The 23,857-nt window shown below is 36.6% G+C and overlaps 3 protein-coding genes across 3 annotated transcripts; all 3 read left to right on the top strand.

The window, feature by feature from the left end:
• Positions 1 to 6,608: 6,608 nt before the first annotated feature.
• Positions 6,609 to 6,973, top strand: LOC119992691 (60S ribosomal protein L39-like). Its single transcript, XM_038839484.1, has 2 exons — positions 6,609 to 6,829; positions 6,925 to 6,973. Exons 1-2 carry the CDS (start codon positions 6,609 to 6,611, stop codon positions 6,971 to 6,973), a joined length of 270 nt encoding a protein of 89 aa, XP_038695412.1.
• Positions 6,974 to 16,596: 9,623 nt separating this feature from the next.
• Positions 16,597 to 17,273, top strand: LOC119992444 (60S ribosomal protein L39). The gene is made up of 3 exons (XM_038839127.1): positions 16,597 to 16,702; positions 16,810 to 16,913; positions 17,019 to 17,273. The coding sequence occupies exons 1-3, from the start codon at positions 16,700 to 16,702 to the stop codon at positions 17,065 to 17,067; spliced, it is 156 nt and encodes a 51-aa protein (XP_038695055.1). The 5' UTR covers positions 16,597 to 16,699; the 3' UTR covers positions 17,068 to 17,273.
• Positions 17,274 to 19,368: 2,095 nt separating this feature from the next.
• On the top strand, positions 19,369 to 23,810 carry LOC119992443 (ATPase 8, plasma membrane-type). The gene is made up of 13 exons (XM_038839126.1): positions 19,369 to 19,413; positions 19,523 to 19,879; positions 19,977 to 20,291; positions 20,442 to 20,768; positions 20,875 to 20,994; positions 21,112 to 21,234; positions 21,412 to 21,516; positions 21,612 to 21,921; positions 22,010 to 22,524; positions 22,599 to 22,772; positions 22,875 to 23,057; positions 23,154 to 23,329; positions 23,427 to 23,810. Exons 1-13 carry the CDS (start codon positions 19,369 to 19,371, stop codon positions 23,521 to 23,523), a joined length of 2,847 nt encoding a protein of 948 aa, XP_038695054.1. The 3' UTR covers positions 23,524 to 23,810.
• The last annotated feature ends 47 nt before the right edge of the window (positions 23,811 to 23,857 follow it).

Raw genomic sequence — 23,857 nt, 5'->3', positions numbered from 1 at the left:
ACTATTGCAAGAAGGAGAATCATACTATTGACAAGTGCTTCAAATTGAATGGTTTTGCTCCAAATTCATCAAAGAGGTTTAAGCCAAATCAATCAAACAACAAGAATCACTCAGTCAATCAAGTCAATTCAAATGGAAGTGATAAACCAATTGGCATGGAGCTTACCAGTGATCAATATCAACAAATTATGGAATTTCTCTAAACAAAGTCCAATCAAGGAGATGGCTTAGCTGATTATCAAAACAATGTGGCTACTGTGGCAGCAGTAGTAGGAAAAGATTCTTCTAATTTTAAGAAGCATACAACTAAATGGATCATAGATAGTGCTGCATCTAGTCATATTACTAAAAGGTTTTTTATTTTATTTTTATACACTTGATAATTGTGACTTTGCGAGTCCAAAATAATTAAAAAGTTAACTATTAACTTATTATCTTAGTTGTCTTCTAATTAAAGAAATCTCCTGCACTCTTAATCTCCTTCACAACAAGTTGTACAAAATTAATTGCGGTCAACTATGTCAAAAGAAAGGGTAAATGGATTGGATTTGTTATCGATTGAAAGAGAAATGTTAAAAAATCTTGAATATATACTTTAATTAGTGATTTTGTATCTCAAAAAAGTAAGAAAAATAAATTTCAAATAAAAAATTAAAAATTATATTAAGTTTAAAGGGGTATCAGTTATAATATTTGCCTAAGGCATCTAATTATGTTGAGTCGCCCCTGTGGATGTTGAAGGAGTTTGTGGGAGCTAGGTGGAGAAGACTTTGATGATAAAATCCATATTTCTTGTTGTTTTTTATGGATATTTGGACGGATTGTAAGGTGGCTTTGTTTGGTAAATAATGAGAAGTTGAAGTTGTGATTTCTTAACCCAAAAAAAATATATATATAGCTATGGCTGATATATTGTTTCGTGCAAACAAGAAATTAGTGAAGCACAATTTATCTTCGAGTATTTAAAGACACTGCTTTTCGAGATGGATCGAATTACCAATTGCTTTAATAGAGTATATGATATAGGAGATGAACTGATGAAGTCATATTTTTTAGTTTTTTTTTGGGTTGCCAATCACATTCTGCTAGAGATTTTGAGGGTTTTTCCGGAAATTACGTTTACTTAGTTGAAGAATATTAAAGCTATGATAATGCACGTATCTCTATACAAGTAACACTTTGTTCGCTTTGGGTCAATTCATTATGTTCCGCACGACTTTGTCTTCTTAGGGTTAGCACCAACATGTACTAGTTTCAACCCAAGAAAAACGTTTGTTACTAGTTAGGAAGTTGGACTTATTATATAATGTATTTCACATATTCCAATGTGGGACAAGAGACTTAAGTCTTCCGCCATTCGGTAGCTCGCCGAGCATCACCAAGTTTACACTACGGAGACTTGTGGCCCAGCCCACTCAGGTCGGGTTCCAAGCATTGACAATAAGATTGACCTGAAGCTACACCAACATGATAATTAGCTGCTATACAAAACTTCACACCTGCGATCTACATAAATCGCGGGTATAGGTAAGACAAATACCTGCGGTTTCGAAAACCGTAGGTGTAACCTATTTATAGCTGCGGCCAATTAAAAGCGTAGATATAGTTTCGCAGATAAAAGTCAATTTTCTTGTAGTGCTAGGTTCAAACCGAACTTATAGTTTGGATAATATAGGTACTTTTCCATGATAAATTCCGCCAGAGAAGTTCATGAATCATGAGCTTAATTAGCTAGCAGGACTTTTGCTGCCCATTTCCCCATGGCCTTTGCCTCACTCCTCTATATTTTATAAATCATAGTTTCCTGGTGTAATTAATAACACAATCAAGGCATAGAGCACTCAAACATAATAATAATTCACTTAATTATATTGCTTGAAGTCATGAATCCCCCACACACGTACAATAGTAGAGATAGATATATAAACATGCACATAGGGAGCAACTATGTCACTCCTCGATGTAGAAGACAAGAAGTTAGATGAATTTGTAAAAGTTGGGAGCTCCCTTGAGGCCACTTAGCTTACTTTGGGAGTTGGGACCATAGCCGACGACAACACCAAAAAGCTTCACTGCTTTCTTCACTTCAATTTTGTATTTTGATACTCCTGCAGGGTTTGTGATCTGTTGATAAAACTTGAGTTTGTCACCAATTTGAAGTTTATTGTGTGCAACAAAGGCCATCCAACCCTTGGAAAGAACCGGTTTCGGGTGCCCTTTCTTGCGAATGGAGCAACCAAACCGCCATAGACGGCCATTTCCATCCATGGCTTGGAACTCCACACAGTGTCGACCTACTTCAAAAGATGGCAAAGATTTAATACTCTTGGTTGGAAAGCACAGCCTCTCGTCAACGTCAGTCTTGGTAAGTATCTTTGAGAATAATATGATGGCCATATATATTGGTTTTCTTGAGCTTGATTTGCCTCTTAGTTTTAGCTAACCAACACTTGCTTATAGTGTATACTATATATGCATTGCATACTATCTTATATGCCCTCCCCTTGTCGACAAAGAAGAGTGGTGGTGGTGGCCTTGAAAACACCAGCTGAATTAGAACAAAGCCAATTGGTATTTTTGGACTATAGTGGTCTTGTCGAGGCAGCTTGTTTGGCATTGTTCAGGATACAAACAGTTCACAGTTCCTGTAACGGTGAACTAGAGCCAAATTAAAACCGTTGGATGTTGTATGTATGTGTGTGGCAGCATGTTCAAAACCGTTGGATACTTGGATTCATGAGAGACTTCAAGTTTTCTCTTTTTGGATTTTGCTTTCCGTCACGTTTCTTGGATTTCGGATAAATCCAGGTCTTCCAATTTTTTCAAATGTCGTTTCCTTTTTGGCCTTTTTGTGATACAATTGTTGGATAATCCGACATATATTTTTTTTCTTCTTAAAATGATATTACAATTGTGAAACAATCAATAAAACCTTAAAATAAAGTAAAATACAAAACAAATAGTCATACAATGTCAATAACATCAAATAATCCAAATTTCCAAGCGAGCTTTGCCCTCTACGATCACCATATCCTATCAATCAATCTCTATATGGTTTGAATCATGAGAAGATACATCAGTCATATGTCTGAAATTTAGGTTAGGGTTAAAGTTCTTCGTCACTCGGTAGCTCATTGAGCACCACCATACTTGTACTGTACAGGCTTGTGGCCTGGCCCACTTGAGCTAGGTGTTACAAGAATGTTTTTTCCAAGTATCGACATTAAGAATATGTTGGGATTGAGTGATTTGGGAGGAAGGGAAAGGCAAGGGAAGGGAAGAGAATGGAAGGGATAATATATTTCTCTCTCTCATGTTTGGATAGATAAAAAAAGAAATTAATGAAAAATTGTTTAATTTATTAATTTATTATTACTTTTCATGTTTAAATATTATAAAAAAAGGGTAAAATAGGTTTTTCACTTATAAACAACTTAATTAGTTAACACTTCCCTCCAAATGACTCTATTTTGAGGAGGAAAAATTTTGATAAAAATTTAATGAAATCTTCTTTCTAAATCCCCTCAAATCTCTTCCCTTAATTTTTAATAAACTATCCAAACAATGGAATGAGAAGTAAACTTTATTTTCCTTCTCTTCCCTTCCTTCCAAATCCCTTAATCCGAACACATTCTAAGATTCACCCTAAGCTACACCGGCATTATAATATAGCTTGCTAGGTTCAAGCCAAATTTATAATAATGATAATATATGTACTTTTCCATGATAAATTCTGATAGAGAAGTTCATGAATCATAAGCTTAATTTTGTTTTTGGTAAGTAGTTATTCTATCGTTCAAGGGCAGGGCGAAAACGGAACTGCATCCCTACTCACCTGCTGCCCGTTTGGCAGGGCGGCTCCGCCATTCCAAACGGGCGAAAAGCGCCAGCGGATCCGCTGGCGCAAAAGAAGCTCCCACTTAATTGTACAAATGGGAGCTTCTTTTGCACAGCCGCCCACGCCAAAAAGCTGCAGCCTTTTTTTAAAAAATTTTTAATGTGTGGGTCCCACACTTTTTAGATAAAAGTATTACTATTTTATTAATGGGACCCACTTAATTGTGTTTAAAGGTTTAAATATAACTATTTTTAATAAATTAATTATATCTATGCATTTATAATTATTATAACAATAAATTTAATATTAAAATAGAATTAATTTAATTTAAAAAATACAAATAAAATATTTATATTTAAGACTTTTAATTTTATAGGTGTTTAATTTTAATACATAATGATAAATTAAAAAATACAATAAATGTAAGAAAATTAATTGATTACTTAAACATAAATTAAAAAATACAATAAATGTAAGAAAATTAAGTTGATTAATTAAAAATTACTTCAAATTAATTTTGAATATAAATTATATTTGATTAATTAAATTAATACTTAAAATTAATTTTAATAAGAATTATATTTATTAGATTACTTTTAATATAAATATAAAAAACTAATATTATAATACTTTATTTCAACAGTTTTTCCGCTAGCGTCAGTTTTTATTTCACCAAACACCTCACAGCATATTTCACAGCTTTAAGTTCAACATATTTTTCACTGCATTTCCGCTAGCATTGAAAATCAATTTTTCCGCTGTGCCAAACAGAGCCCTGGTCCATGCACATTGAGCTTTTTTGATTGCTTTTCCGTGATAAGGGGAAGGGGGAGTGGTGTGGCGGGCCCCTTACACCAGACTACTTTAACTATATATAAGTCGACATCCCCTATTTTGTGACCCCCTAAAGATCCCCAATTATCTCATGTCAAAAAATTATGTTAGATATTAAGCGGGCTGTAGATATATATTTATAATCAACATTTATCTCATATGTCACATAGAAAACAAAAAATAAAAAATAATTTTAGGTACTACAAACCAAGCATGTTTTCTATTTCGTAGAAAATAGAAAATGAAAAACATAAAATGAAAATAAAAAATAGAAAACAAACAAACCAAACCAACTCTAAGATTCACCCTAAGCTACACCAACATGATAATATAGCTAGCTAGATTCAAGCCAAACTTATAGTTTTGATAATATATGTACTTTTCCATGATAAATTCTGGCAGAGAAGTTCATGAATCAGGAGCTTAATTAGCTTGCAGCACTTGTGCGCTGCCCACTTTCCCCATGGCCTTTGCCTCACTCCTCTATGTTTTATAAATCATAGTTTCTTGGTGTAGTTGATAACAAAATCAAGCCATAAAGCACTCAAACTTAATTACATATGTACAAAACAGCAAAGACGCACAAACCTTAATAATAATTCACTTAATTGCTTGAAGTCATCATGAACCCCCCACACACGACACACGTACAGTAGTAGAAACAGAAATATAAACATGCACAAAAAGGAGCAACTACGAGTCTATGTCCCTCCTCTATGTAGAAAACAGAACAAGTTACATGAATTTGTAAAACTTGGGGAATCCCTTGAGGCCACTTACATTGGGACCATAGCAGACGACAACACCAAAAAGCTTCACTGCTTTCTTCACTTCAACTTTGTATTGTGATGCTCCAGGGTTTGCTATTTCCTGATAAAACTTGACTTGGTCACCAATTTGAAGCTTATTGTGTGCAACAAAGGCAATCCAACCCTTCGAAAGAACCGGTTTCGGGTGCCCTTTTTTGCGAATGATGCAACCAAACCTCCATAGACGACCATTTCCATCCATTGCTTGGAACTCCACATTGCAACGTCGACCTACTTCAAAAGATGGCAAAGATTTAAGACTCTTCGTCGGAAGAGACAGCCTTTTCTCAACGTCAGTCTTGGTAAGTATCTTTGAGAATATAATTGCCATATATATTGATTTTCTTGGGTTTAATTAGCCTTTGCGTTTTAGCTAAGTGAGCAACACTTGCTCATAGCATATACTATATATACATACTATCTTATACACCCCGGTCAACAACACAATAGTGGTGGTGGTGTTGATTTTTTTTTTCTTTCTTTGACAAACAATAGTGGTGATGTTTATGTTTGGAATTTATTTGGTTGGAAACTTGGAATCACCAGCTGAATTAAAAAACTTGGGCGTTTATTTTGGACTAAAGTGGTTCTTTCGCGGCAGCCTCTTTGGCTTCATCATATCCTATCAATCAATCTCTATATGGTTTGAATCATGAGAAGATATATTAGTTATGCGTATAAAATTTGGGTCCGGGTTTAAATTGAATAAGATTTTTATATTTGAACCCGAATTTCAAATACATAATTGATGTCTAAACTTAATTTAATCAGAGTCGAATAAATTTAGTTTTATCCAAACCAGACATAATTTTGCCAACCCCGGGAGAGAGGGAGGCTTTGCATTGCCTTATAACGAAGTTAGAGAAGGTTCGTTCCTTAACGGTGCGTTTTCAATTGTGTTTTTGTCTCTTTCAGCAAGTGATGCGTTTGACAACTTCACGGGACATGCCTGTCTTGTTTATGGGCCTTCTATAATACAGCGCAAATTGATAATTCATACGTGGGCTCGGCCGGAGTCAATGCATCGACGCTGTCAACAAAAATATAAGACCCAATCTTCGCTATTTAGGGTTTCCATTGCTCAGGGCCGCTGCAGCCTCACCTCCTCGGAGCCTCAAACAGCGAAAATGGTGAACTTCCACTTCTTCGCTCTCTCATCTCTCATACTTTCCGTGTGTGCAGGTTTGTTTTTCTTGGATGTGTGTTGTACAGTTCTGACAATGATTTACTTGATTTGTAGCCGTACGTCGCACAAGACCTTCAGGATCAAGAAGAAGCTCGCGAAGAAGATGAGGCAGAACAGGCCCATCCCTCACTGGATCCGTATGAGAACTGACAACACCATCAGGTACTTCAATCGCGTAACGTTTAAGTTTCTGTTCAGTGAATGATAGTTAGTGACTCCTATGCTGATACTGGAATTTTTTTGTATTATATATGCAGGTACAATGCCAAGCGCAGGCACTGGCGCAGCACCAAGCTAGGGTTCTGAGGTGGAGATGAGCCAATTTTGAATTCCAATTAGCTTGTTATGCAAGGATTTCGTTTGAACAAGAATGAGAAGACTTTTGATGATGAAATCCATATTTCTTGTTATTTTGACGGATTGTAAGGTGACATTGATTCAGTGAGACCTAGCTTAAACTATGCCAGACAAGTTCATGAATCATGAGCTTAGCGTTTTGCTTGCTTCCAAAGCGTGGAGCTGCGCAAGAGCTGCGGATTGATAATTGATAACAAAATCAAGCCATAAAAACACTCAAGCTTAATTACATATGTACAAAACAGCAAAAATGCACAAACCTTGCTAATAATTTTCTTTCCCTTACATGCAATTGCATGAAGTCAAGAACCCCCACACGTACATAGTAGAAATAGAAATATATATATATATATAAACATGCACAAAAGGAGCAACTATATATGTCACTCCTCTATGTTGAAAAAAGTACAAGTTAGATGATGGCGGTTAAATACACCGTTATTTTTTGTTAAATACAACACCATGTGTTAAATACACCACTTCATCAATTTAAAATGCATGTGTTTTTAAAAATACACTCCTCAAATTTATTATCATACCCTTAATGTATTTTGATTAAAACACACATACATCATTTTTGTTAAATACAACTACACCACCAAAATAAGCCATGCATGAATTTTCCTGATCAATCTTTCAGATGACATTGATATTTGCTTTTCTGGTCTTAGTACTAAATCATTAAAGTGGACAGAAGATGCATTATTAAGCATCGTAAAATATTTTTGCACCTTACATGTCTCTGTTACTCTGTATCAGCAGGTCTTTGCAACTACTGGAGATAAAAGCCAGGGTGGAACTCATATATTTTGGACTAAAGTGGTTCTTTCGCGGCAGCTTCTTTGGCTTCATCCCGATTTTTGTTGTATTCGAACTAGATCTATTCATACTCACCACGGGGATTGTAAATCTTGTTGTTTTCCTTCTATCTGTCATCACATCATTATTTTCGACAATTTTTGTGGTGATTTACGTGATTTTTTTGGTTATGATCTGGTATTTGTAAACTGCAGGTGATTTGTTATCTGTTTCGATTAGTTTGATATCTGTCATAATGTTATCTATCTTACTAAATATTATATGTCTTGTTAAAATGTTATTCGTCTTTAATCAAATGTTATATGTTTGAAGTTTTGAAATAGATAACATTTCATAATAGATCCGAAACAGATATAATATCTACAGATTCATATATGATTTCAGAAGAAAAAAAAAGGAGTTTGAAAAAGCAATAAAACCTCAAAAGTTATGCGCCTTGGTCCGTAGAGTTGATTGGGGGTGTTGATGGTTGTCGGTGTTGGCCGGACCTAACTCTTTTTCAAACGGTGGCCATGATTTCACTAAACTTTCTGACGACAAAAGTGATAATCGATGGTTGGTGATGATTAGGTTTTGATCGAGCTGACCTAGAGCTTCATTTTAATAGTTTGTTCATCGAAAATGATGGTCGGACGGTCAACTTCCTGTGGTCGGCGTGAAGGAAGAAGAAGAGAGAAGAGAGAGAAATATGAGGAAGAAGTAGAAAGAAGAAGACATTAACACGTGTTATTTTATAATACAATGGTATTTTTGTAAATTTATAACATTTGTCCTTATTTCTAAACTTCTTTTTGACTTGTCCTTATTGGAATACAACTTACACATTTTGTCCTTATGTATAACAAAAATGTTAGGGATCCAAGTAAAAAACATCTTAGTCATCCCAATAGTGGATCTTGTCTCTTGATTGATGTAAGTGTAGGGGCTCTCAAAACCTGGTGACTGAACCAGAGAATGACACATCCACTATTGAGATGACTGTGATGCTTTTTACTGGAATCCCTATCACTTCTATATGTATAAAAAGCCATTATTTCAAAATATTTAAGTTTACTAATTTATCCTTATGTGAAATTATCTGAAAACATGTTTACTCTTTGCACCCATAATTTTTTTTCTCAATACAATTACATTAAATTGAACTTTGTAACCCTAATATAATCATTATCTACTCGATGTGCCCCATCTGCTTAGTCCCCCATCTTCTTAGTCTCCCAACTTCAATATCATGGATGACAAGAGTAAGATTAAGACACGGAGATGAATGATTTCATCGAGTTCTATTGAAGAAGGAGGAAAACATGGAGAACATTCTGGAAAAAAAAACTACAAAAAATCGTATAGAAAATATTGAAGAGACGGGATTTGAAAAGCCAAATTAGCATTTAAAGCAACAAATGGAGACGACTGTTGCGAATTGTGCGGTAACCATTATGCAAATCTGCACATATGGCTGACTATGATTTCACATTTTCCTTTCTTTTGTTCCTTTCGGTTTCCAAGCAATCAAGCGTCTTTTGGTGTTTTGTTTTGTATTTGGAGTTCAAGAGATGCGACACAAATTTAAGGAGTTTGTGGGAGGTAGGTGGAGACGACTTGGCTGATAAAATCCATACTTCTTGATGTTTTTGATGGATATTTGGACGGATTGTTTCGTGCTTACAAGAAATTATTGAAGCAAAATTTATCTGTTAGGAACCTCATATTGAAAAAATGTGAAAGTTACATTCAACGTATAAGTGATGTCTAACCCTCAAACACTTAAGGGCCCTTTTAGGACAAAACCCACATGAGCCTTTGGTCCAATGTGAAACAATATCTCAAGTGTTGATTGGGTCAAACATTTCTCTTCTACTCATTCTTCAAATTATAACATTGGGCTAGTTTGGTAGAGCATTTATAAAGTAGCAGATATGCCAGCAGAAATGGTGGTAGCAGAAATACTGGACAATTTTAGTAGCAGATATGCTGTTTGAATGCTGGTTAGGTGTTTGGTTGAATTTTTACTGTTAACGTTTGTACTGTGTAGCATATTGGATAAATTACATGCAGGGGTAGCATACATTTTAGTTGTATACCCTGTATCCAAACATACAAATTAATTCATAAAATTAATATAATGAATCTATATTAATTAAAGATAATAATAAATTATAAATTAATTAATTAGTTAAAGTTTTAATAACAGTTAATTTATTTATCAATTTATTTAATAACAATTAATTAATTTATTAATTGATTTTTCAGTGACATAACAGTGTAGAGTAATGAGGTATAATCCGAATAAAGTAAAGGCAAGGGGACAATATCAACTTTTTGTTGGACCAAGACTTAGTGTCTAGTCAACATTGTGTTTTTGATGATTGTGTATGATTGTATACTAAAATGTGTGTGAGCATGTTTGACTTGAACATATCCTAAAATGCTAGAAAACATGCTTAAATGGTTATTTGGTTAATTGTTTAATATCTTAATTGTGCATATACACTTAAATGAAGGCTTATGCATATCTCTATGTGAATTTGATATCTATATATTTTTGAGATAGTGCTGGAAATTCAGTTTTGAAAACAAACATACATGGACTAAGTTAGGGCATTAATCTTCTAATAATCATAATTTATCTTAACCAACTTAGGTCCAAATGACTTGAAACTTGAACCACATGCACATAAAGGTCTAATATATGTTCTAGGACTATAATCATGATAAATTAAGTGCATCACATATATATTTGGTCATATGCTTAAATTCCGCCAAAACTAGGTTTTACCTAATTTTGTGCATATGTGTTCTTTGTGAACGTGGTGAACCAAATGAACTCCGATTTAAATGAAATTTCGTGTGCATCTTAGTTTCATCACTATGAACATATTTGACTTAGTAAAGTTCAAGAGAAAAGGTCATTTACACTGAGTTTGCAAAATAACATTGAATTTACACTTAGAATTTATCGGTTTCACTATTAGTGACTTATTTGCTTGGTTGAGTGACCAAACGATTTCCGATTGTTATGAAATTTTATATGGACATTCTAATATATATAAAATGATTTATCATGCAGTAATATGAATTTTCTGGGTTGTTTTTCTAATGTAATTAACCTATGCGCTCTATATGAAGCTCTTTGAGCTTACATGCAATTGGGGAGTTCTACCTCCTATTTCTTTGTAGGTTAATCATCATGAGGATGTTATATCACTCAGAATTCAGTTTGCTCAAGTGAATTGAAGTCCAGTTTTCAAGTATGAGCTTGGATCTCTAGAAAACCAAGAAAAACCTATGTTCATCAACCTTCCACTAAGGCATTTTGATTGATGTTTGGAATTAGCCTTGGAGCTGTATAATATAGATATATTGGTGCTGTCAAATTCAGAGTTTGAAGTCAAGATTCAGACATGGACATTAAATGTTACACAAGGTGTCCGATTTAAGCAATATATGCCATATGAAGACATTGTGCATGAAGGCTATACGGACCAAGTATATGAAGTCTAGAGCAGTTGAAATTAATTGATTTAATGTTCTAGAAGATGTCTCAAGCTTTGGAAAATGTCTCTACACATTTGAAATCAAGAGACCAAGCTTGCTTAAAGATTGCAGGAAATGTTAAAGAGCTCATTTGAATTCAAGAGAGATACATGTTTAAATTTGCTTGGCTATGAAGTTGCCAACAAAGACTTTTCAAGAATGTTATTGCAAGCACGTGTGAAGGGTCAGCCTTGCTATTGGGACATGTTTGGTCACGTGAAGGATCTCTTATCTTCATCAAACAAGATCTTGCACATGCTTCCTTTATTGAGGTCAATGATCAGATTTTTGTGAGAAGAAAATTGATGAAGCTAAAGGACAAATGCAATGGTTGAAATTTGTAAGAGATGAGAAAGTATATTTTGCAAGTAGACAAGACTTAGATTATGAAGATATTCTTGAAGACTACAAGCTCCAACGGTACACTAATCTATGGCCGAGATTGAATTATTTTGAATTATGAATGGATCAGATTACAACAAGACTTGAAGGGTTAAGATGACCATTTAAAAGGTGAATCCAATGGTTGTGCATAAGACCATATTCTTGAAACCCTTGGTTGTAAAGTTTGAAGATTGTCTTGAAATCTTCAGTTTTAAGGGTGACCTAAAAACCCTTGTGAGTTTTGTGGAGCTCTTGAGAAAACCACATCCTTAGTGGAGGTTGGAAAATCCTAGGTTGGTGAACCTAGGTAGTAGATGTAGGAGAAGAGTCTCCGAACTACTATAAATTGCTGTGTGGACTTTCTTGATTGCATTGCTTGCTTGTTGATTGATTAAGTGTTTTGATTGCAGAATTTTCTGAACCACTAGTCTGTCCATGCACTGTTCACATAGCTAAACTTTGAATTTTAATCTGAAGTTTTGATATAGTATTCATTAGGGTGTTGTGATACTACATACCAAATTTCATTGAATTCTGACTTGATTTGCGAGATGAAATTTGAGTTGTAAAATCTGTGCGCAGTGTGTTGTTTGAAAAAATCTGTTTTTGCAATTCCTTGATTATTTGATAATTGATCATTCATCATATTGTATCACATCTTGCATTGAAATGAATATTGATTAGGATAATCATTAGAGTTCAAATTTGTGTGCTAATTGTTAATTGACATTGATTTCCTTTTAAATTATAAAAAGAGATTCCTATCGGAATTTGGGGACACAATTCACCCCCCTCTTGTGTTAAGTTCGATCCATCACTTTTGTTACTGAAATGCTAGTGAAATTGTTCCAAAAAGTAGCATGTCAAAACTAGTAAAAAATGTTGCATAAAATGGTCTCGGATTATGTGCCGAGAAAAGCTTGTTTGGTTGGAAGTAGCATTTATGCTACAAAGTAATATAAATGCTACTAAAAAACCTCTACCAAACGGATTATCTTCGAGTATTTAAAGGCACTCCTTTTCAAGATAGACCAAATTATCAAATGCTTTAGGAGAGTATATGATATAGGAGATGAACTGATGAAGTCATATTTTTTAGTTTTTTTTTGGTTGGCAATCGCATTTTGCTAGAGATTTTGAGGGTTTTCCCGGAAATTGCGTTTATTTAGTTGAAGAATATTGAAGCTCTGATAATGTTCACCTCTCCGTACTAGTAGCACTTTGTTCGCTTTGGGCCAATTCATTATGTTTCACACGACTTTGTCTTCTTAGGGTCAGCACCATCCTGTACTAGTTTCAGCACAGGAAAAACGTTTGTTACTAATTAGGAAGTTTGACTTATTATATAATGTATTTCACATCTTTGTGGGACAAGAGACTTAAGTCCTTTGTCACTCGGTAGCTCGCCGAGCACCACTAAATTTGCACTACAGAGACTTGTGACCCAGCCCATTCGAGTCGGGTTCTAATCATCGAAAATAAGATTCACCCTAAGCTACACCAACATGATAATATAGCTAGCTAGGTTAAAGTCAACAGTATGTGGTACTCATTTATTATTACTGGGATCTTTTTATTTTTTCATTTGAGAGCGTACGGTCATCTAACTATCCTTCCGTTTTTTTCCCATAAACGAAAGGTTCTATCATAGTCGAAGTTCAAAAGTTTGTCCTCTCTCTCCTCTAGCATATTAACATGCATGGTACGCTGGAAATCTCTCAAAGCTTGTGGCGGTGGTGGTCGTTGTCAGGGGCGGACCCTTGAATTTTGAAAATATATTTATCTAATAAAAGGTATGTTGGTTTGATGGTAAGTTGCTTTCGAGTCTATTTCACCATCTCAAGTTCGTCTCTAACCAGCTACGTTTATATCATTTTTATGTTCTTTTTAGTTCTACTTCTATCATTTTTTTGTTCTTTTTTATCTGTCTTTTTTTCTCGTTTATATCATTTTTATGTTCTTTTTAGTTCTACTTCTATCATTTTTATGTTCTTTTTTATTTTTCTCTTTTTCTTTATCATTTTTATGTTCTTTCTAGTTCAACTTTATCATTTTTTTTTGTCTTTCTTTTAGTTTTAAGGGTGAAAAAATAATTAATAAAATAAGTTTATTCATAAGAAGCATTAAACATTAATCACTAAAATTAATAATGATTTTATTTGTTATATGTCATTTCTTAATAATATAAACTAATATAATAATTCAATTAAAATGACTATAGCTTTATACATCAAGTTATATTTAATGTACTAAATTTTAACAAATGACAATAAATAGCCTAAAATCCTAGCTCTGCCCCTACTCGTTGTTGTTGAGTTGGTCCGGATGGATAAAGGTGGAGAAGACTTTGATGATAAAATCAATATTTCATTTCTTGTTATTTTTTTATGGATATTTGGACGGATTGTAAGGTGACTTTGCTTGGTAAATAACGCGAAGCTGAAGTTGTGATTTCTTAAGGCAAAAAAAATAGGTATGGCTGATACAAATTTTGTTTCGTGGTTATAAGAAATTATTGAAGCACAATTTATCTTCGAGTATTTAAAGCCAGTGCTTCTCAAGATGGATCCAATTACCAATTATGCTTTTATGAGAGTATATGATATGGGAGATGAAATCATATTTTCTTGTTTTTATGGTTGCCAATGACGTTCTGCTAGAGATTGTGTGGGTTTTCCAGAAAATTGCGTTTACTTAGTTGAAGAATATTGAAGCTATTGGTCTTGAAGAATGCATTCTAATAATGCAGTCTCGTGAATATGAGGTTTATTATCTAGGTGATGACAAGATAGAACTGTAACAACTTGGCCCTTTGCACTGGGTATACGGCTTTGTCTTCCCAGGCCCAACGCCAACTCATATTAGTTTTGGCCTAGGAAAAACGTTTTTTATTGGTTAAGAAGTTTGACCTGTTATACATTGTACTTCACATCTTTCCCTGAACAATGTGATATATTATCTACTTCATGTACATCCTATCTTTTCATGGGTAATGTGGGATAAGAGACTTAACTCTTTCGACACTCGACAGCTCGCCAAGCACCATTAAACTTGCAATAGTGTAGAGGCTTGTAGCCCCGTCCACTCGAGTTGGGTGTTAAAAGAACGTTCTTTGCCAAGTGTCGACATTAAGATTTGCCCTAAGCTACACCGACATGATAATATAGGTAGGCTAAAGCCAAATTTATAGTTTTGATAATATAGATACTTTTCCATGATAAACTCCGCCAGAGAAGTTCATGAATCATGATTCATGAGCTGAGCTAGGCTTGCAGCGCTTGCGCTGCCCGGCCATTTCCCCCATGGCCTTTTACCTCACTCCGTATTTTACAAATCATAGTTTCTTGGTATAATTGATAACACAAATACACAATCAAGGCATAGAACACTCAAACTTAATAATAATTCACTTAATTATATTGCTTGAAGTCATGAACCCCCCATACACGTACAGTAGTAGAAATAGATATATAAAAATGCACAAAGGGAGCAACTATATATGTCACTCCTCGATGTAGAAGACAAGAAGTCAGATGAATTTGTAAAAGTTGGGGAATCCCTTGAGGCCACTTAGCTTACATTGGGACCATAGCCGACGACAACACCAAAAAGCTTCATTGCTTTCTTCACTTCAATTTTGTATTGTGATACTCCTGCAGGGTTTGAGATTTCCTGATAAAACTTGAGTTTGTCACCAATTTGAAGTTTATTGTGTGCAACAAAGGACATCCAACCCTTTGAAAGAACCGGTTTTGGGTGCCCTTTCTCGCGAATGGAGCAACCAAACCTCCATAGACGGCCATTTCCATCCATGGCTTGGAACTCCACACAGCGTCGACCTACTTCAAAAGATGGCAAAGATTTAAGACTCTTGGTAGGAAAACACAGCCTCTCCTCAACGTCCGTCTTGGTAAGTATCTTTGAGAGTAATATGATTGCCATTGGTTTTCTGGAGCTTGATTTGTCTCTTCGTTTTAGCTAAGCGTATATATACATACTATCTTATATGCCCTTCTCAACAAAGAAAGGTTGTTTGTAGGTCAGTAGGTGGCTTATTGTCGGGCGATTCTTTGGACTATAGTGGTCTTTTTGAGGCAGCTTCTTTGGCATCGTTCAGGTCCTTCAGGATAATCGAGCCATGTTGGATGGAAGTCTGATTAATTCAAACAATCCGTAGAACCTAAAATAAAGTGGAATACAAAGCAAATGGTCATATAATTCCAAACAGAGAACATATTAATAAAGACACAACATTCATGTTGAGAAGAAAATAAAAAATGAAAATAAGTCAGTAACATCAAATAATCCCAAGTTCCATGCGAGTTTGTCCTGTATAATCACAATATCCTATCAATCAATCTTTATATGATTTGAATAATGAGCAGATACATTAGTTATATATCTGAAATAGGGTTTGGGTTTAAATTGAAGAAGATTTTGTATTTGAACTCGAATTCGAACATATAATTGATGTACAAACTTGATTGAATCCAAGTTAAATAAATTCGATCATCAAACCAGATAGAGTTTTACCACCCAAGAGAGAGGGAGGCTTTCAGGCTTTGCAATGCCTTATAACGGAGTTGGAGAATTCGTTCCTTGTGCGTTTTCGGTTGTGTTTTGTCTCTTTCAGCAAATGCGCGCGCTTGACAACTTCAAGGGAGTGACGGGCAGGCCTTTCTTCTTGTATACTAGAAGATCGGATTTAATCAAATTAAAAATTCGAAATATTGGGTCCTGGCCCAAACTAGCTTGTCTTGTTCTATGGGCCCCCTATAATGAAGCCCAAAATGATAATTCAAACTTGGGCTGGGCCGGAGTCGATGCATTGACGCTGTCAACAAAAATATAAGACCCAATCCTCGCTATTTAGGGTTGCCATTGTTCGGGTCTCACGTCGGCAGCTGCAGTCTCGCCTCCTCGGAGCCTCAAACAGCGAAAATGGTGAACTTCCACTTCTCCGCTCTCATCTCTCTTACTCTGTGTGTTTGCGCGTTTGTTTTTTGATTGTGTGTTTGCACGGTTCTGATTGCGATTTACTTGATCTATAGCCGTCGCACAAGACCTTCAGGATCAAGAAGAAGCTCGCGAAGAAGATGAGGCAGAACAGGCCCATCCCTCACTGGATCCGAATGAGGACTGACAACACCATCAGGTACGTCAATCGCGTAACGTTTAAGTTTCTGTTCAGTATATGATAGTTTAGTGACTCTTATGCTGATATTGTTTTTTTTTTTTTTTTTTTGTATTATATATGCAGGTACAATGCCAAGCGCAGGCACTGGCGCCGCACCAAGCTAGGGTTCTGAGGTGGAGATGAGCCCATTTGAATTCTAATTTTAGTTTGTTATGCAAGAATTGAGATGTTCATTTGAATTTTTGGGAGCTCCAGAGGAATTTATTTGGAAGGGCATCTTTTTGTTCAACAAATGGCTTCGACTTGTCTTAGCTTAATTTGATTTTACTTTCATGTTAAAGTATTTTATGCTTTATTTATGTTTCGTGTTGTTTTTTCGCTGGTTGCTGTTTGATTTCTTCATGTTAACAATCTCTACTGTTACGGGTTAGACCGACTTGCTGGCTGATTTCATTCGCTCCCGCTTCCCCCATTCTGTGTATCCAACCGGCCCTAGTGAACTTAGATGATGCATCCTAGCTTTTCAGTTGCATGTTTCTTTCTGATTTTGATATGGGCATCCTATGGATGATTTAGAAGTTATTTTTGAGCTCTGAAAAACACTCGAATCAGTTTTGTTGCTAGAAACGTGCAATAGGTGGAACTTATCACATCTGGAAATGTGATTGTTGTATGTTTGTTTAGACACTGGGACAAGTCTTTGGTGCCAAGGAGATGAATGCCTGATTAGGTGTTGGGAACAAAATATTTGTTGGACATACTTTAAAGGTAGAGAGCACAGCAGATAATACTAGGTATCTCTCTGCTCAGGTGGCAGTTGGCTTGTAGAGGGTAGGCTGATATTCTGACTATTTTTGGTTATGAGAGTAGTAGTTAATATATGTTATACTTGCTACGGTGCTAATATATGTACATAGAGGGATGGGGTGATGTGATCAAAATAAGTAAGTATTAAGTTTAAAGGAAGCTGTATTGTTAGTGGCCAAGCTCATTGGAGTAATGTCGAGCCAGGTTATAAATTTATATTTAGAAAGGGGTGCACTGCAAGAATCAGTTTCATCTCTTGCTAGTTGCTACTGATGAGCAAAATTTCCAATATTGACTGTTGCAGTAGTTGTTCTACAGAACTTGAGCAGAGTTATCTTTGAATTTGGCAGTGTTGTGGTAGGGGACTGTAGGAGTGTAGTTGGTTATCCGTACTTGTAGAGTAAATGTGAGAAGCCGAGAATGGAAGTTACAGGGATTCTTGATATGTATGTTCACAGGTTGATGGTCTGGCTAATGTGTTGCTTATTTCCCAGTCACAATGCATGCTCATATTTCGTGATAATAGTCATTTGAGTGATTTTCAACCAGTTCGGGTAGCACCTCGAGCTAGTTGGTGTTCACTTGCTGATTGACTTTTGTAGTTGAGAATTGAATCCAACAATGTTGCATAGGGGATTATGCTAAACGTGATCTTGGCCTTGAACTTGCTTCCGACGTTGGTATTTGTCACTAAAGATTTTGATGACGAGCAGATACATTTATCAAGTTTGCATTGGTGATTAGGTTTTTATACTTGCAGATGTTTATTTCCATTTTGTTTGAGTTTTGCTTGCCAATTAGCCCTTCGAGTCCGCATTGATTAGTTCCTTTGATGTAGTTTCTTTATCCTATACTTTTAGGTCTTTCTAAACAAACCTCATTATTATTAAATTTGTGAATATACTCTAATTTTATCTGGATATATGCGAATGACCAGGATCAATTTATATTTCAACTATGAGACAAAAACTCGAACATTGTAAATGTTTATCAAGTAGAATTTGATTTCCAATTTATATATTTCTCCCTTGTTTTAATGTAGTTTCTGTGCCATTCAATTTGAACGTAAGATCTTCGTAAACTTGAAAAGGTGGATGAATTTTCTCTAACGAGAGGTGGTTTGGTTGATAATTGATTGGGTTAGACATATGTGTGTCCAATGTTTGATGTTAAATGCAAGCATATTACATTCTATAAAGTTCTTCAATGCAACACTTTTTTATATATATAGAAAATAGAATATTAATATATTACATTCTGTATTTATAAGAGGCCAAGAAATTGCGACGATACTCTGTCAATTTTAACAAGACAGTGAAGAATGAAACATTGCAACAAAACAGAAACCACTTGTAAACCGGGGAGGGTGGGAAGCCGCAAAGCTTCAACAAACCAACCCGAATTGCTCGACCCACCCTTCACTCTTTCCCCCCTCTCCGTTTTTTTGTTATCAAACTTACAATCTTTTCCATATACAGTTGCTGTCTTCATAAAGGAACAACAAATCTCATTCTACCTCTCCTCCTCGTTGGGTTGTCCTATGGACGAACAGGAAGCCTGAAGGAATAGGCTTCCTAGTTGCTAACGAAGAAGAAGAAGGGAGATAGAGCTATTTTTCTTTCTTTCTTCTTTGGGGTGATTTTTGCCTTTTGTTTTATTCTCAGCCATGGCTGAAATCTTGGAGCAGATAAAAAATGAGACTGTTGATCTTGTAAGCTTACCAAATACCCAAATGCCTAAATTGACTGAAACGGTGAATTTTGTTGTTTAATTGTTGTAAGACTGACATTTTTTTCATATTGGGGGGCTTTTGTTTGCAGGAGAAAATCCCTGTTGGGGAGGTCTTTGAGCAGTTGAAATGTACAAGGGAGGGATTGACAGAAGATGAAGGTAGCAAGAGGCTTCAAATCTTTGGACCCAACAAGCTTGAAGAGAAGAAGGAGAGTAAATTTCTCAAGTTTTTGGGTTTTATGTGGAATCCTCTGTCATGGGTCATGGAGTGTGCTGCTATCATGGCCATTGTTTTGGCCAATGGAGGAGGGAAGCCCCCCGACTGGCAGGACTTTGTTGGTATTGTCACATTGCTCGTCATTAACTCCACCATCAGCTTCATTGAAGAAAACAATGCAGGAAATGCTGCGGCTGCTTTGATGGCTGGTCTTGCCCCCAAAACCAAGGTGATAATTTGGTCCCATATCTGTATTCGTTATCCTTTACTTCCACTCAAACCACAATGTGTCTCATTTTGTTTGTGAATGGTGAATGGTGCTTCAGGTGCTGAGGGATGGAAAATGGAGCGAGCAAGAAGCAGCAATTTTGGTCCCAGGAGATGTGATAAGCATCAAGTTGGGAGATATCGTCCCTGCTGATGCTCGTTTATTGGAAGGAGATCCTCTCAAGATTGATCAATCTGCGCTGACTGGTGAGTCCCTCCCCGTCACAAAGAACCCAGGAGACGAGATTTTCTCTGGCTCCACCTGCAAGCAAGGTGAGATTGAGGCTGTTGTTATTGCTACTGGTGTTCACACCTTCTTCGGCAAGGCAGCTCACCTTGTTGACAGCACTAACAATGTTGGCCACTTCCAAAAGGTATTACATGACCTTTTGTTTGGCACAATATTTTAAATTAATGAACAAATGAACATGCTCACCTGGAGCTGTTTACCTTGTTTTATATTTGAAATTAGTGAATGTTTTATTATTAATAACTCATGGCTTTATGCCTTATATTTTGGTCAGGTGTTGACAGCCATTGGAAACTTCTGCATTTGCTCGATTGGGGTGGGAATGCTTATCGAGATTATTGTTATGTACCCAATTCAGCACAGGAGATACAGAGATGGCATTGACAACCTTTTGGTGCTTCTCATTGGTGGTATTCCAATTGCCATGCCCACAGTTTTGTCTGTGACAATGGCTATTGGGTCTCACCGCCTGTCAGAACAAGGTGCGATCACCAAGAGGATGACAGCCATTGAAGAAATGGCAGGTATGGATGTCCTCTGCAGTGACAAGACCGGAACTCTCACCCTCAACAAGCTCACTGTCGACAAGACCCTCATTGAGGTTGGAGACTTGAGTGATAATACTTGCACCCAAAAAAAAAACAAAAGAAACAACAAAGACAGGGATAGGCTATGTGATATGACTTAATATCCTTTAATACCTGCAGGTTTTCCCCAAGGACATGGACAAGGATACTGTTCTATTGCTTGCAGCTAGGGCATCCAGGGTTGAAAACCAAGATGCCATTGATGCTTCAATTGTCGGGATGTTGGGAGACCCCAAGGAGGTATGCATTTGAATAGCCTCTTTCAAATGAGACGAATCAAGTAGTCCTCTCTGATTCTAAATATCAGGTATTGATATATGTCGGTGTTTAAACTTCGCTTTATTTTGAGTGTTGTAGGCCAGAGCAGGAATCACAGAGGTTCATTTCTTTCCCTTCAACCCTGTTGACAAGCGCACTGCAATCACTTATTATGACAGCAATGGAAACTGGCACAGAGTCAGCAAGGGTGCTCCTGAGCAGGTAATGCTTTCCCCTATTAATACCGGTGTGTGGTTTCTTTGATTTATATATTAAAGCCGGACAATCTCGTCATTCTATATCAAAACCAAAGAGGTGTCATACTCTCCTCAATCCCTCACATTGTAATATATAGTATGGATGTAATATTGGATACTGACTACGTCAATCATATGCTAGATTATTGATCTTTGTGACCTCAAGGGAGAGGCAAAGAAGGAGGCTCATGAAATCATTGATAACTTTGCCAACCGTGGCCTTCGATCTTTGGGAGTTTCTCGGCAGGTAAGTACTCGTTGATTCTGCTTTCAGTGTATTTATCAGTTATGGTTAATGTCCTACCGAATAGATTTGGACATATCTTCTCTCTTCATTTACAGACAATCCCTGATAAAAACAAGGACAGTGCTGGAGGACCATGGGAGTTTGTGGGTCTCTTGCCTCTCTTTGACCCTCCAAGGCATGACAGTGCAGAAACTATCCGCCGAGCCCTTGGCCTAGGGGTCAATGTTAAGATGATCACTGGGGATCAGCTCGCCATTGGTAAAGAGACTGGTCGTAGGCTTGGCATGGGCACAAACATGTATCCATCTTCTTCACTTCTCGGTCAGAGCAAGGATGAGTCTGTTGCCTCCATCCCAATTGATGAGCTCATTGAGAAGGCTGATGGATTTGCCGGAGTCTTCCCAGGTAATTGGTTATCAACTTTATTATTGCATTGGAATTGCATTTGTGAGAATTTTTCATAGTATGCTAACTCAAATTTGGCATTATGTAGAGCACAAATATGAGATCGTTAAGAGGCTCCAAGAGAGGAAGCACATTTGTGGTATGACAGGAGATGGTGTGAATGATGCACCAGCACTGAAGAAGGCAGACATCGGTATTGCAGTGGCAGATGCGACTGATGCAGCTAGGGGTGCTTCAGACATTGTCTTGACAGAGCCAGGATTGAGTGTGATTGTGAGTGCTGTTTTGACAAGCAGAGCCATCTTCCAGAGGATGAAGAACTACACAATCTATGCTGTTTCCATCACAATCCGTATTGTGTTGGGATTCATGCTCGTTGCTCTTCTCTGGAAGTTTGATTTCTCACCATTCATGGTCCTCATCATTGCCATCCTCAATGATGGTACCATCATGACCATCTCAAAGGACAGAGTGAAGCCTTCTCCAATTCCTGATTCATGGAAGCTCAAGGAAATCTTTGCCACTGGCATTGTCCTTGGAACCTACATGGCTCTCATCACCGTGCTTTTCTTCTATCTTGTTCATGACACTGACTTCTTCACTGTAAGCATTTCGTTCTAAATGCCCATAAAATTGAAGATCTCAAACTACGGACATGCTAAAGGCTATATTTACAGGATAAATTCGGTGTCAGACCAATCAAGGATAACACAGATGAGCTTACAGCTGCTCTCTATCTTCAAGTGAGCATCATCAGTCAAGCACTCATCTTTGTTACCAGGTCAAGGAGCTGGTCTTTTGTCGAACGCCCAGGTCTCTTGCTCCTCGGTGCCTTCATTGCAGCTCAATTGGTTAGTTCTGCTTTCTTTTATAAAAAATGCTCGATTACTGGTCTCATTTTCTTCCCTTTTAGTTGACATTCTAACTTAAGAGTACTTGTCAAACAAAAAAAGGTGGCTACTGTTATTGCTGTGTATGCAAGCTGGGGATTCGCTAGGATCCAAGGCATCGGCTGGGGATGGGCAGCAATCATCTGGGTTTTCAGCATCATCACATACGTGCCCCTTGATGTTCTCAAGTTCATCATTCGCTACGCATTGACTGGCAAGGCATGGGATAACCTGCTCGAGAGCAAGGTCTCTAAACAAATTAATTTTTTTTAGCTTTCTTTGCTCAGCATAGCATCTGCTCACTGCAATTGACTTTCTGCTCTTGTCGATCCGAATGTATAGACTGCCTTCACTACCAAGAAAGACTACGGAAAGGGAGAAAGGGAGGCTCAATGGGCCTTGGTTCAGCGCACAATTCATGGCCTCCACCCACCAGAAACCTTGTTTAACGACAAAACCAGCCATAGTGAGTTGTCTGAGCTTGCTGACCAGGCCAAAAGACGCGCCGAAGTAGCCAGGTAGAATACTACAACTAATCCTTGAGCAAGCCAGAACTTCAATATTGCTATTCAGTATCAATGAAACTGAAAGCAACTAATGCTTGAGTTTTTGTAGGCTAAGGGAGCTTCACACATTGAAGGGTCATGTTGAGTCAGTGGTGAAGCTAAAGGGATTGGACATTGACACCATACAACAACATTACACAGTCTAAACTCTAAAGACATTCCAAGCGATGAGACAAAGAGTTGATGAAGCAAAAATCACCATAGGCAGCCAAGATGGAGATGGAGTTTACAAAATATATACAAAAGTAGAAAAAATAGAAAAAGAACAAAAGATGGATGGTTTAATTTATTACAGTTCAGGGATTCTTTTGTTCTTTTAACAAATTTTCACTTTTGCATATATCTATACTAGTTGAGGAATAATCAAATGGATGAGATTTGTTGTTCATTTTGAGATTCAAAGAACAATCATTGGATTTGAATGAATGACAGAAGAAGATAAATATGTATATCATGTTAATTTTGAAGTATCTTTTTTGA

The sequence above is a fragment of the Tripterygium wilfordii genome, chromosome 23, assembly GCF_013401445.1.
Source record: "Tripterygium wilfordii isolate XIE 37 chromosome 23, ASM1340144v1, whole genome shotgun sequence".
NCBI classification, from domain to species: Eukaryota; Viridiplantae; Streptophyta; class Magnoliopsida; order Celastrales; family Celastraceae; genus Tripterygium; species Tripterygium wilfordii.
Note: the sequence above shows the minus strand (reverse complement) of the source record. Positions and strands in the feature narration are given on the sequence as shown.